The sequence below is a fragment of the Anguilla rostrata genome, chromosome 2 (genome assembly GCF_018555375.3).
Source record: "Anguilla rostrata isolate EN2019 chromosome 2, ASM1855537v3, whole genome shotgun sequence".
Taxonomy (NCBI): domain Eukaryota; kingdom Metazoa; phylum Chordata; class Actinopteri; order Anguilliformes; family Anguillidae; genus Anguilla; species Anguilla rostrata.
This window is the reverse complement of record NC_057934.1, coordinates 17,234,228-17,246,648: the sequence shown is the minus strand read 5'-3', so window position 1 is coordinate 17,246,648 and position 12,421 is coordinate 17,234,228. Positions and strand designations below refer to the sequence as shown.

At 42.8% G+C, this 12,421-nt stretch overlaps 1 protein-coding gene across 1 annotated transcript in view; it reads left to right on the top strand.

The window, feature by feature from the left end:
• LOC135247436 (lysyl oxidase homolog 4-like) overlaps positions 1-12,421 on the top strand; it is a 29,690-nt gene that overhangs the window by 4,796 nt on the left and 12,473 nt on the right. The window contains exons 6-8 of the mRNA XM_064320887.1: positions 789-1,003; positions 11,277-11,315; positions 11,926-12,139. Coding sequence (XP_064176957.1) covers positions 789-1,003; positions 11,277-11,315; positions 11,926-12,139 — 468 coding nt within the window. The remainder of the gene's footprint in view (positions 1-788; positions 1,004-11,276; positions 11,316-11,925; positions 12,140-12,421) is intronic.

The window sequence follows — 12,421 nt, the reverse complement described above, 5'->3', positions numbered from 1 at the left end:
AATACAAATGCCTGTGTTGTATGAGTTATGTCACTTTCCTGCATGGGTGTTAAATGCTGAGGAGGCTGAAGGTTTAATTTCAGTGATTAACTGTACACCACACACCCTCAACCTGACCCTATAAGAAAAAAGACCCATTGTTCAATGCAGGCACTATGCAGTTCACCACCCCACAAATACTACCTCTCTGTATATTTAGACCCAAAATTTACATTTCACTATGTTCAGCTGGTGAATTTCCACAGAGGACCTTCTGTTTCCATGTGGTTAGCCAGGAAGGAAAGACAGGTGGTATCGCTAGTTTGCAACATAAAAAGAAAGTGATGTTTTAACATGTATTTGTATGACAATCCAGAACAGCACCTTTGTCAAGCATCTGGCGTATCAGTGGTAAATGTCTCCTACCCAACAAATTGATGTCATCCTTATCAATTTACAAAAAACATGACTATAACTAGAATGATTGAAATAAATTCTCCATGAAGCTGAATGAGCTGAACTGATGCCCCTGTCTCTCAGAAACCTTGTTCCACATCCGCTCCACATGACACTAACCATTAAATATAATTGATTTTAAATACTGAGGAAGGAACACTTACATTTTTAACTCTTTACCAAGAGTTGAAAGTCTACTGAAAAAAGTTGAGTGTGGATCTTGAATGGAGTTGCTGAAATTCTTTTGTTCTGCACACCTCTGCCTGGTTTCAACCTGTCGACTAAAATAATGTCAACGTCTACTTCTCATTCTCATTCCAGAGAATAATTGGGCTTTTCACTTTGACCCGCAGGCTCTCAGTAAGTTGAGGATCGAGGAGGTCCGGCTGAGACCCATCGTAGCGGGCACCAGGAACCAGGGCCTCATCTCAGAAGGTGTGATTGAAGTGAAGCATGCTGGGAGGTGGAGGCACGTGTGTGACCAGGGTTGGAGCCTGAGCAGTAGCCGTGTGGCTTGTGGCATGCTGGGATTCCCTGCCGCAGAACAACATGATGTTGCCATGTACCGGTGAGCCCTGATTGTTTGTTCGTAAGACCACGCTGGCAAGTCATTCTCTTTCCAAATGTGTGGCGTGGTGTCAGACTTCTTTTCACTGCAATCCTCCAGTCAGACTTGTAGACATTGAGCTGGAAGAGGACACTTCTTGTGTAGCTTGTACAGGGACACTGTGGCTATCCAGTATTTCAGATTGAGTAGATATGGACATCATCCCAACTGGCATCCCTCTCTTCCCTGGGCGATACCACAGCTGATGAGCCTATATGTTGTCCTGTAGGGCTGCTGGTTACATCTAGTACTGGCACAGTCCTAGAGATAAGCCTAGATGCTATACTAGACCTTGGGGCCCAGAAGGATGTTTCTTGACAGACATAATGTAGATGAGCGACTGTCAACAGTGGTGATATCCCTTTAAAGCTCAGTATAGTTACATACCTTAGGACATGGCCTGTGACAGTAGATTTACCCGAGGAGGGATGAGCTTTTTGGACAGGGCTTCTGCTGTTCCATCCAATGAGAATTGTTTCTGTGGTTGATGAGATGCCTGTTACTCATTAAATAAACCACTCCAATGCAATGACCGTGCAACTGAAAGGGTGGACTGCACAGCAAGAAGAACCTACAGCTGGAAGAATGAGCTTTGAAAGATAATGCATGCTTGCCTGTGATTTCCTGAATTGACAGACAAGGTTGCAGCTTTATGACAAGCTTATGAAAAAAAATGTAATTAAAAAACATCAGGGATAAAAGGTTTCAAAGAGAAATATTAGGTGCAGGAAGCAGGTGGATTTTTTTGGCTGCTGTGAAGTATGCTGCACTAAGTATGTTGTATAGTATCCCAGCATGCTTTCCTGCTGGGATACTGCCCTGAAATTAACTCTTGATTTTAAACAGTGATAAATAAGAATTTAAGAGTTTTTTTTTTTACCAGAAAATTTGCATTCCCACTCACATTTCTGTTGGCTGGGTGGGTGTTTTTGAACTTCAACCCTTTGGTTGTTTTCGTTGGTCTTTTCCCTCAAAGTAATGACTGTGATTGTAATCTCTGACTCATGAAATCTCTAGATCTTTCAAGTGCCAAAAGATATGGAATTTCTTGATTTATATGATGGGGTCGAGTGGGCTTGTGTCAGTAGCTTGCCAAAAGGTGGTCAGTTGCCGGATGATGGTTGGTATGGATGTACTTTTGATTAGACTGACCTGCTAATAACTCCTCGTAAGATAATTTTCATGTCTTGACATGGCAGCCTTTGTGGTTTCCACCTTTGTAAAGCTTTTGATTGCGACATATTGAATATTCTGGCTATTTTCAATGCAAAGGGGTATTCCAGTTGTTCATCAGGCTGGCTAGACGGCTAGGAGGAGCTAAGACGGTGGTGATTTATGGCTCTCACAGCCCAATACTTAAAGAAGAATAGAAAATTGCATTTGTATTATACAGCTGTCATCTCTGGGATCTGCTGAGTTAATCACTCAAAGATGAGATTGTTTTTAAGGATAATCTGAGTGAAAACGACTCCCGCTGTGGGGATTGTGAAGCTCGGTGTTTCATCAGGGTATTTGCTACAACTGTCTTAACTGGGAGAGGATTCTGGTGTGTGTTTGTGTGTGCTCCTGTGTGTGTGTGTGTGTGTGTGTTGGGTAATTGCATAATTACATGTTTGTGTGTGTGTAATTACATATATGTCTGTTTGTTTGTTAGTGTGTGTGTGCTTGTGTGTGTGTGTGTGCCCGCGCACGCGTGTGTGTGTGTGTGTATGTGTGGGGCATGACGGGCATGTGTGGCAGAGAGTAAGTGCCCTCCAGTGCCAATGTGGAACCTTATGGGATGCCACAGAGAATATAAAGCAGTTGGAAAAGGGCTTTTGGGAGGGGGAGACCATTGGACTCTACTGCAGGCCTCTATATTTAAACTTTAAACAGCCTCATTCTGAAGCCTAAAAATAACTGCCTGTCCATGTGGCACTATGACTGGACTGAGTCTCCACACAAGCAGCTATACTTACCCACAGGCAGTTACACACACACACACACAGGAGCACAGACTCTCACACGCACACACACACATGCATGCATGCAATTACATACAAACGCAAGTGTGCTCACCACACACTCGTTATCACACATATTGACAGTTTGTCTCCAACCCTTTTAAGAAGTCCAGTGTGACTGTATTGTTTCAGAAAAGTAGGTCAAACATAAAAGCTGAGGTGATAAAATGGGAACTATATCCAGAAGCTATTACACAAGGGTGGTGTCTCCACAAAGCCTAGGGGTGCTGCTTCCCCTGGCTTTGTTTAGAAATAAGAATTAGAAAATGATTTGTCTGACAGGATGTTGCAAAAAGACTTAACTACGATTCCAATTTAACAAAGCCCAGTCTTACGTATGCCCAGGAAAGATATGTTTGGATCGACTAGAATTGGAGGCATGAAAAGGCCGAATGAGAAAAAGCTAAGTGAGTGAGCTGATATTGTAAGAAGTGTCATTATCGCTTCTGTGTTTTGCCTTCCGGAAACCCTCTGGAAATCCACATGAGGAAAACAGCACAATGCAGCTAAAACACGCTGGTGCTTATCGCATCTGCTTTAAATAGCTCTTCAGCTGTGTCATTAAACTGTTGGAACGGCCCTGCGAGTGTTTCCACAATAGACCTCCAAACCATGTCGAAATCCTTTTTTTTATCGTTTCTTGTAGGTGCTTGCTTGACAAAAAAAAGGCTATTGTCGTATCTCATTAAGACCACTCTCTTTACCTGTCCTGTTTATGCTATGACGGATTCTCACTTAACACTGCATTTCTTCTCTGTGAAGCACTCCATAAGGTAACTTATCAGCACAAGACTGACAGAACCTTTAAGATTTGTGGGCATTCAATTCTTATTTCTGCCTCTAGTTCCCCTCAACAGCATTGCCAAAGCCAGTGTCTCATAGTTTAAGGGCTCCTAGCAACACAGTGTTCTGAGTGATGACAGCTGTGTTTCTGGTCTTAATATTAATCCCTAACATTGTTGGCATAGGTCTCAGTGTTTGTAGTAGCATCTGTCTACATGTGTAGGAAGCTCAGTGGATTTGGTTTGCATTACTGTTTTGGGACAAACACTGCAACATCCTTCTCTGCACTCACAGCGACAGAAACTCCAGTGATGAACTGTTTTCTAATGGTGAAAAGAAGAGATAAAAAAAACATTGTACCTGTGACAGGCATACAGTAGAAAGATAATAGCTTTCACATTTCCTCACTGGGCTTATACAAACTTCTGATGCCACATATTCCCATTCAGACCAATTTTAGAGATTCCCTGATTTAATAACTAGGCAACACATCCTTACCCTTTAGAAGTAACCATTAAAAGCCATTATATCCTATCCCTAAGAGCTGTAATGTCTGAATTACCCTGACCGTTTGCCTCAAAGTTGCTGTAAATAACCCAGCCACCAAAGAGACAGACAGACAGACACTGTAGTCTTAACCCAGAAAAATAGAGGACGTGCGTAACTTTTTATAGATCAAATTCGTTTCTCTCGTTTTTCAATGTTTTATGGTTTTCTTGAAGTAACATGCTTATTCTTGTTACATTGTTTGTGGTAATGATATACACTTGGTGCCTAGTGACATATTGCCTTTCAAGGCACCGCCTCTTACTGGTAGATGTGAGTGGGAAGGAAGTACTGTGCAATGGAGGGAAAAGATATATAGCAAGATGTGTTTTGATTGATTGTGCTGATTTTCTGCTGAATCTTCCAAAGTCAGCCTCACAGACTTGTGCTGGTGCATGTCCTGGAATATGGAATATGTGTTACAGACATTCTGTATGCCCTTTAAAAAGTTATTTTGGCTGACAGTGGTCACGTAGGGGTATGTTCAATCTAAGATAAAAGTCGTATGGGCTCTTTTGCGGTGCACCACTCAGAGGCTTCTGCGCGCAGTGCACTGGTTCACCTTATTGCTCACTGTGCTGTGCCAGTGCTGAGTGGGGCTGGGAGGCTCATCTAATTGTACACAGCATCGCCCATGGTGGCAGGGTTTCAGCTGGCAGGGGCATCCTCTTCCACTTCAGTCAACAGCGCCAATTCTGATTGGATGCTTGTGATAAAGCCTCTGGTGGATTGGCTGCCTGCATTGGCTCAGCTGGTGGGCTATGAGGGGAAAAGGAGCTGGGGATGACTGCATGAGTCAAGAGGATAAGAGGATGGTATGCTGGCAAGCAACAACAAATGTTTCTATAAAATGGAAATATAAAAAAAAGTTTGAGGTTAAAGTTAATTCTGCTTTGATTGAATTTCCTATCACCCACCCCCACAAAACCCCTTTTCAGAACTGCGTCAAGCAAACTGTAGGGAAGTGGCGCCATCCTGGCCAAGCCTGGCCACAGTCCAATTGGAAATAAGATTTTTAACAACCATAGCGGAGTGTATGGTTGGTGTAGCTTGAAATAGTTGGAATGCAAAGCCAGCTGACTCTATTGCTATACTTTAACAAGGGGCTCAGTGGAAATCATGGCATGACAACCTGTTTTTTTTTTTTTTTTTTTCCAAGAGGATTGTTATCTAAATTCACAGAAAAAAAAAACAAAGTAGAAGAATGAAGCAGGAGCGTTCTGTTTTCTGCACGACTACACAAAGTGCCCAGATAAGAGGGCTTTGTGGCGCTGGCCAAATTCACATTGTCATTATGGGCAAGTTCAATCTCTAATTTTAACAAAAAGGGGGTTTGGGGTTTAAGCGGTTTCCCGGGCTTCCTCTTTTCGGGTAAACAGAACGCATGGAGTCGCGATGGTTACTCGCGGTCTCTACGCAACGCTGTGGTCGGTGTGCGGTGATGTGAGGTACCTGCTGGCTTCGCTTCGAGCATAAACCCCGACCTGGAGCAGGTTCAGCGGCCACCCCGAGGTGACTCTCCTTGTGTCCTCGCCGGGTTTTTGTGGGCACTGTCACGTAGCCTGGCTCCTCTATGTTTGGAGCTGCGTCTCCTGGAAATCCGGGTGAAGATTCTATGATTATAAGTTTCAAGGTCTAAGAAGGATTTTTTTTTCTTTAATAGCTTTGCCCTATACTACTCTGCTGTGTCAGCAGTGGTTTCTCTCTCCCTCCCTTTCTCTCTCTCTCTCTCCCTCCCTCCCTTTCTCTCTCTCTCTCTCTCTCCTTTTTCTCTTTTAAACCATTTTTTCAAACCAAACTATTGGTATTTCTCTGCTGGAAATAGAATTTTCTCTTTGCTTAACGTGATATATTTTGTTACCATCATGTTGTTTTTTTTAGCTTAATTGCCATTCCTTTGTTATGGTGCCTCTAAGTAATTTTCCTGCTTGGGTTTTTAATTTAGTCTGTTTTAATCATACCCCGGTCCTGACAAAAGTGGGTCAAGGAAGTGTCAAGGCTGCGTAACTGCATTCAGTGGGTTGCACAACCTCAGAGCAGCATCAAACCCAGTGCCTTCAAGCTATATGTTGACTCCTTGTTGTATCTTTTTTATGGTAGCAGAAGCACAGTCCTGGCTTCTCGCCTATGGTTGCTCAAGAGCTTGAAGGATGATACTGTATTTGTTGCTTGGGTGGATGAAAATTGCTCTTATGACAAAGCCCAGTAGAATCCAGTTGCTGGGATCAGTCACACCACCTTGTACCTTAACACCTGCCTAATGGCTAAAGCTAAGCTAAGAAAGGCTGGACCTGGTTTCTGCTTGGAAGGCCTCTTGAGTAAAATTTTTGCTGGAAGTGACGTTGATGGCTCTTGGATGATTTTTTTTTTTTAATGGTGGTCCTGACTCGCTGTGGTCATTAAAGTATTTCGGACTTACAATGAGCCGTGGGGTTCCCTGATACCATAATCACATTTTTAGTCTGGTTTACTTAGTGTGGCTATTTAAACATTTGATAAACCTCCTTCACTTTAAAGGTGAGAGCTTGCAGCTGCAAAAGTAGTTTGGTTGTCACAATAACAGTTCTGTTGTCATCAAACAGATAGGCATAGCCCTTCTCTCGTTTGTCATTTGTCGGCTTATAAACTTCTGGGGTTTGGTTTAAGGCCTAATTACAGAGGCAGGTGAGGAGGAGAGGGTTGGAGAGGAAGGATTACTTCAACAAAAATATATAGAATGAGAAAAAAAACCACACCTTTTTCAGTTTTTCTGTGTTTAGTCACCGAAAGAAGCATTGGGCGCTGTCTGTAAAATTCACCTCAAATTCAGATACGTCACTGTCTGTCTATCTGTCACCCATCTCCTGTTTAGTTAAACACTACGCTTCAATAGCATCTTTCTGCTCAGCTGGTTTCTAAAAAGGAATAATATGGGCCATTGCATAGTCTAAACAGTTCAAGTCTACATTGGTTATTTTTTCCAGTACCTTTTCTGCACGACTATGCATTTCTTGCCACTGTATGCATAGTTAAGGTACACGTGTGACTCAAAATGGCTGTCCTGGCAGCGTACTGCTGACGGCTTGCTGTGCCATAGCCTTCAATGTGTAAACTGTGTTTCAAGTTAAGTCTGGATTAAGGAAGAACTTGTTGAGGGCTCAGTGGGAAGCAGGTGCAGCTGTTTGGCTGGGCGCATGGGGCATTTATAAACCAGCCGTGCAAGTGCTAACATCCTGCTGTGCATTGCTATTTTTTTGGTTCATTTAGTAATACATATCCACGGCAGGAGTCAAACAGAAAGACACACTCCAGTGCATTGTGCACATAGCTTCTACACAGTAAAATCTCCTGTGTTAATTCAACTCTTAACAGATAACATTTGGTCTGACATTCCAGAGTGGGGGAAAATGTTATCTGTTAAGAGCTGACCTACTGCTGGTAGTGTTGAATTAACACTGGACATTTTATTGTGTAGGTCCCAGCAATGGTTATTTGCATGATGTTACTGTAGCTTTGTTATATGTGCCTTATGTATAATTTACCTTAATAAAGCATATATTGTACATACAGTACACACATACTTATAATGTAATACAATATAACTACACACTATAAAGGATATTGCATATAGTGCTCTTCATATAAGGATCTCCTTTCACAAGGGGAAAATTTGAATCAGCTAAATGTCTAAATTAAGATAATGAGCAGTCTTACAACCTGATTTTAAAAATTTGATTGCAGCAGCAACTCTGGTGACAATCACTAAAGCTTAGACAGTTATTATTGATAAATGATTAGCAAAACTTTAAGGTTATTACTATTACTTTTCTTTGAATATACAAGTATTATGCTCCGCTACCTATTGATTTAATTGAAATTCCAAAGATAAAGTGTTGAATAATAGCTTTTGTAGTTTTGTCATACTGTCATACAGTTAATACCACTTATATATTTTCCAGAAAAGGCAATTGATCATGTTAAGCTAAAATCAAAATCAAGAGCTAGAGTAATTTCATTCTGGGATTGGGAAGTAGAGGCACACTAGCTATATTGAGTGATACATGTTTCTGGGCTTCCTGCTGCAGACAGGCTTTTTTTTGTTTTTCCAAAGGTTTTTTTAAATGGTGAAACTCTTCAGATGAAGTATACTTTACTGTCTGGTCTCTGCAGCAACATGCTACTACGGAACCACATGGCAGACACATCCAGGCGGTTTTACATGCCTAGTCACCACTGTGGAGGAACAGCTAAAGTTAGCGTCTCTTCATCTTAATAAACCACATCGCCTGAAGCATTCTTTCCTAGAGCCTCTCTCTCTCTCTTGCGCACTCTCTCCGTTTCCACACGCCCCCCCCCCCCAAAGCAGAAAATGACACCCTGCTTGTTAGAGATGGTGCAGACCACACAATCAGAGGCTGTCATAAATTCAGCGCAGATTCATGCGGGTGTGTTCCACAAACATTCACAAGCCTCTAGATGGGAAGAAATGTTGTGCAAGACATTAATTAAAATAATACATTATTGTCTGTTTTACATAGACTTATAGATTTGTTTAAGCTGCTCAATTCCCATACTGTGGATAATATATACAATGGAACAGAATACAAAAAATATTCACAATAATGATGACAAATAAGTTAGACAATTGCATGCACATTGCATACAATACAAGTACTGCATTACATGCAATGTCAAGTACATATTGTAAATACAATATAACTAATAAAATAAAAAAAGCATTCCTGGGGGTCCCTGAGAATTTTAATTGAAATGGTACTGACAAAAATTTACAGTCTTATATACAGTCTAATATTGGAGAAAATTGCTTCTGTTTAATGTGCAAATTTTACTGGTCTGATTACAAGCCAGGCACACCAATAAACACCCAAAGTAATGGGGTAAGGGTGTGTGTGTGTGTGGGGGTGGGGGGGGGGGGGTGTTCATTTTGGGAGTATCCACACGTGGAACCCCCTCCCCCCTGCCTCCAGAGAGAGGGAGAAAAAAAAACACAAAACCACTGCATGCAAACTTGTGGGCTTTGGGGCCAGCGTAGGTACAGTGTGTGCTCATACACCCGTCTGTGGGAGAATTAGGAAACCAGGCCACCTGGCCTGAGTAAACCACGTCTGCTTTCAGGCCTAGTGCAGGGCGATGGCTGGTCATGGCGCATTTCTCCTGTCCTCTCTCTTCTCTCCTCTCCTCATCTATCTTTTCTCTCCTCCTCTATCTTTCCTCTCCTCCTTTCATCCTCCTGAATTCCCAGACATGGTTGGTTTTTTCCAGTGAGAGGCAGGGCGCCCCCTGCTGGTTGCCAGTATGACTGGAACGGCAGGCAGGCAGGTTGCTTTGCTCTGGCTATGCGTTGTGACTGGAGGCATGTGTGGACTCTTGTTTGTTTCTCCCAGTGCTGCGAGAGGAGGTGTTCGGGAGTAAATGCCTCATTAAACTCCTTCTATGCCCCCTCCAGGTGTTTTCTTTTCATTTCTGTTCTTTACAACTTCACACGCTGTCGGGCCAGGATTAGCACCTGCTGCTCTTTGCTCGTGTGCCAGGGTACCGATGCGAATCATGAATTGGAGGGAAAGAAGGGAGGGGGGGGGGGTGTAGGGAATGAGCCGTGGACAGAGGAGCCAGTGGCCACCTGTGACTCTTGTCCCCTGGCCAGGAGAGTGGGATTCCTGCTTTGTGAGTCAACATACTGTATTCTGAGGACTGTGGGCTGGGGGGTGGCATTAATCCTGGTCCTGGGTGAGCTCTGTGCCTGAAACCCAGCCCGACGGCTCTTGTATTAAACTTCAGTGTGATTTTCCACTGTTCCCGACCCTGTCCACATATAGCTCCAGTAAGGGAGGAATAATTTGGAAATTCACTTTTTTTAGTCTTGGAAACAGTAGTGTGTTTTCAAGCATGAATATTTTTCATAGTGGGTCATCTGTATCAATGTACCATATAATTTCATGTCAGGTTATTGGAAACGAAATAACATTGGCTATTATATGGTACAATTTCAGATTTATTGCTATAGCATGTGATATTCAACTTAATAACATTGGCTATTATATGCTGTGGTTTCAGATTTATTGCTAGAGTATGCAATATTTAACTGAATTCATACCACATACAGTGTAATATAACTGTACCACCTTTCCAGAAAGGGTAAGGCGGTTTATGTATGACCAGTAAAGCAAAAAAACAGCATTGAATATGTTTTGATGTCTTTGGTGTGCTCCCTCCACCACCCCACTCCCAACTCTTTTATGTACAGTATGGCTATGCAAGGCAAGACCACAGTGGCTCCATCTTACATATTTACAAATATGCTGTTTGTGGGATCACCCCATAATGGCGTCTCCATGGCCCCCCTCATTCAGACTAGACGTCCCCCAGAGGGGACAGAAATATCCGGATGGGAATGGAGAGGCCAGGGGAGCCGACTGGGCCCTAACAACGGGTACATTGAGGCCTCCCAGCAACCGGCAACCAGCCCTTCCACCACAAAGCCACAGGGCCCCATTTTGCTTGTTTTGTCTCTGTGGTATTTATAACGTGTTTACTCACCAGTCACTGTACGACTGAGTCAAGTGACGGTCTGATGGTGCAGTGCACCCTGATCCCCGTGGGCCTGGATGCACTACAGTACATCCAGTGATTGGTATAGACAGGAGATTGCAGCCGGTGGACGAACAGCAGGTTCATTCAAGTTCTGATGGCGGCAGTGGGCTATGATAGGTTTGCAGCTTCTGTAGGTATATGGAGCGGTAGAAAACCAAGTACAGTGGTGAACTCATCTGAATGATTTTGGTCCAATGGTAACAAGTGGAGAACCAATGAGACGTCATTGTGGTTTGTAAACTAGGACAGTGATGACACATTGAGCTCCCAGGGTGGTTACTTACTGCTTCTCCCTTTGATCCATTTTACAGGAAAATGTGGAATACAAAGTTAGCAGATCCATCAACCAGGTATGGCGTCTTTTCATTGCAACTCTTCAAAGTCTGTATTAGTTTGGTGCTCAAAAATGGGCAATTCTCCTGAAATTCATCAATGGAGGTAATGCAGTAATGTGATGATTAGCATGGATTTTCCCAAATAAGTATTCAGCATTTATTAATGTATGTATACACGCTAATATAAATACAAAATTCCAAATACAAAATACACACAAATAGACTACTTGTTTTGTCATAATGCTGCAAAAGTGCACAGATAAAAAAACAGGAAGCAGTACATCGATGAGGAAGTGTATGTTTTAAACATCTTGACATTAAAAATATACATAAGATGTAATGGGTATTTCAAATATACAGCGCCTAAAATGATCCTAAAATAAAATATGAACTTCAGATATTATAGATATTGTGCCTGAAAAGAATCCATAAGAAACATAGCCTTGCGTTGCGCCAATGTTATCTGGATTTAGTTCTTATAACACCCAATAGTGTTTTAAATTAGACTCTGGCATCTAATAATACTCATTTTAAGAAGAAGGTGTGATATGTGTGGCTCTGATGGTTCACAGGTGGCACGGTACACGTGCAGACATTGAGTGATCCTGCTCTCTCTCCCTCTCAGACTCAGAACCATGTCCAGTAAGAAGGGCTACTGGGTGGAGAAGGTGCTGTGCGCGGGCGCAGAGAACAGCCTGTCCGACTGCCCGGGTCAGCTGTCCATCGCGCGCAATGACCAGCCCTGCATCGGCGGCATGCACGCCGTCGCCCGCTGCGTCCCGGGACGACAGTTCTCCAGGATGGCGCCTGGGAGACCTCAGGCACCCTACTTCGTGCAGGTGAGGGGCTCCCCTCCAGCAATTTTAAGAAAAATCTTTTGTGAACTAAGCTCCGCCCTACCACCACATTTAAGCGATGTGCAGTGTGTTACCAGTGACTCAACGAGTTAATTTTCTACCAATCAGTGACCATTTTGCTTTTAAGTGCGGCATTTTAATTGGTTCAGGCAAGTCAGGGATTGACATGTAATTGACAGCTCCTATCAGCATTGAGGTTTATGGACTTGCATGTGTGATATTCTTTTACTGACTGAACAGTTTTCGATGTAAGCTTTCTCATTT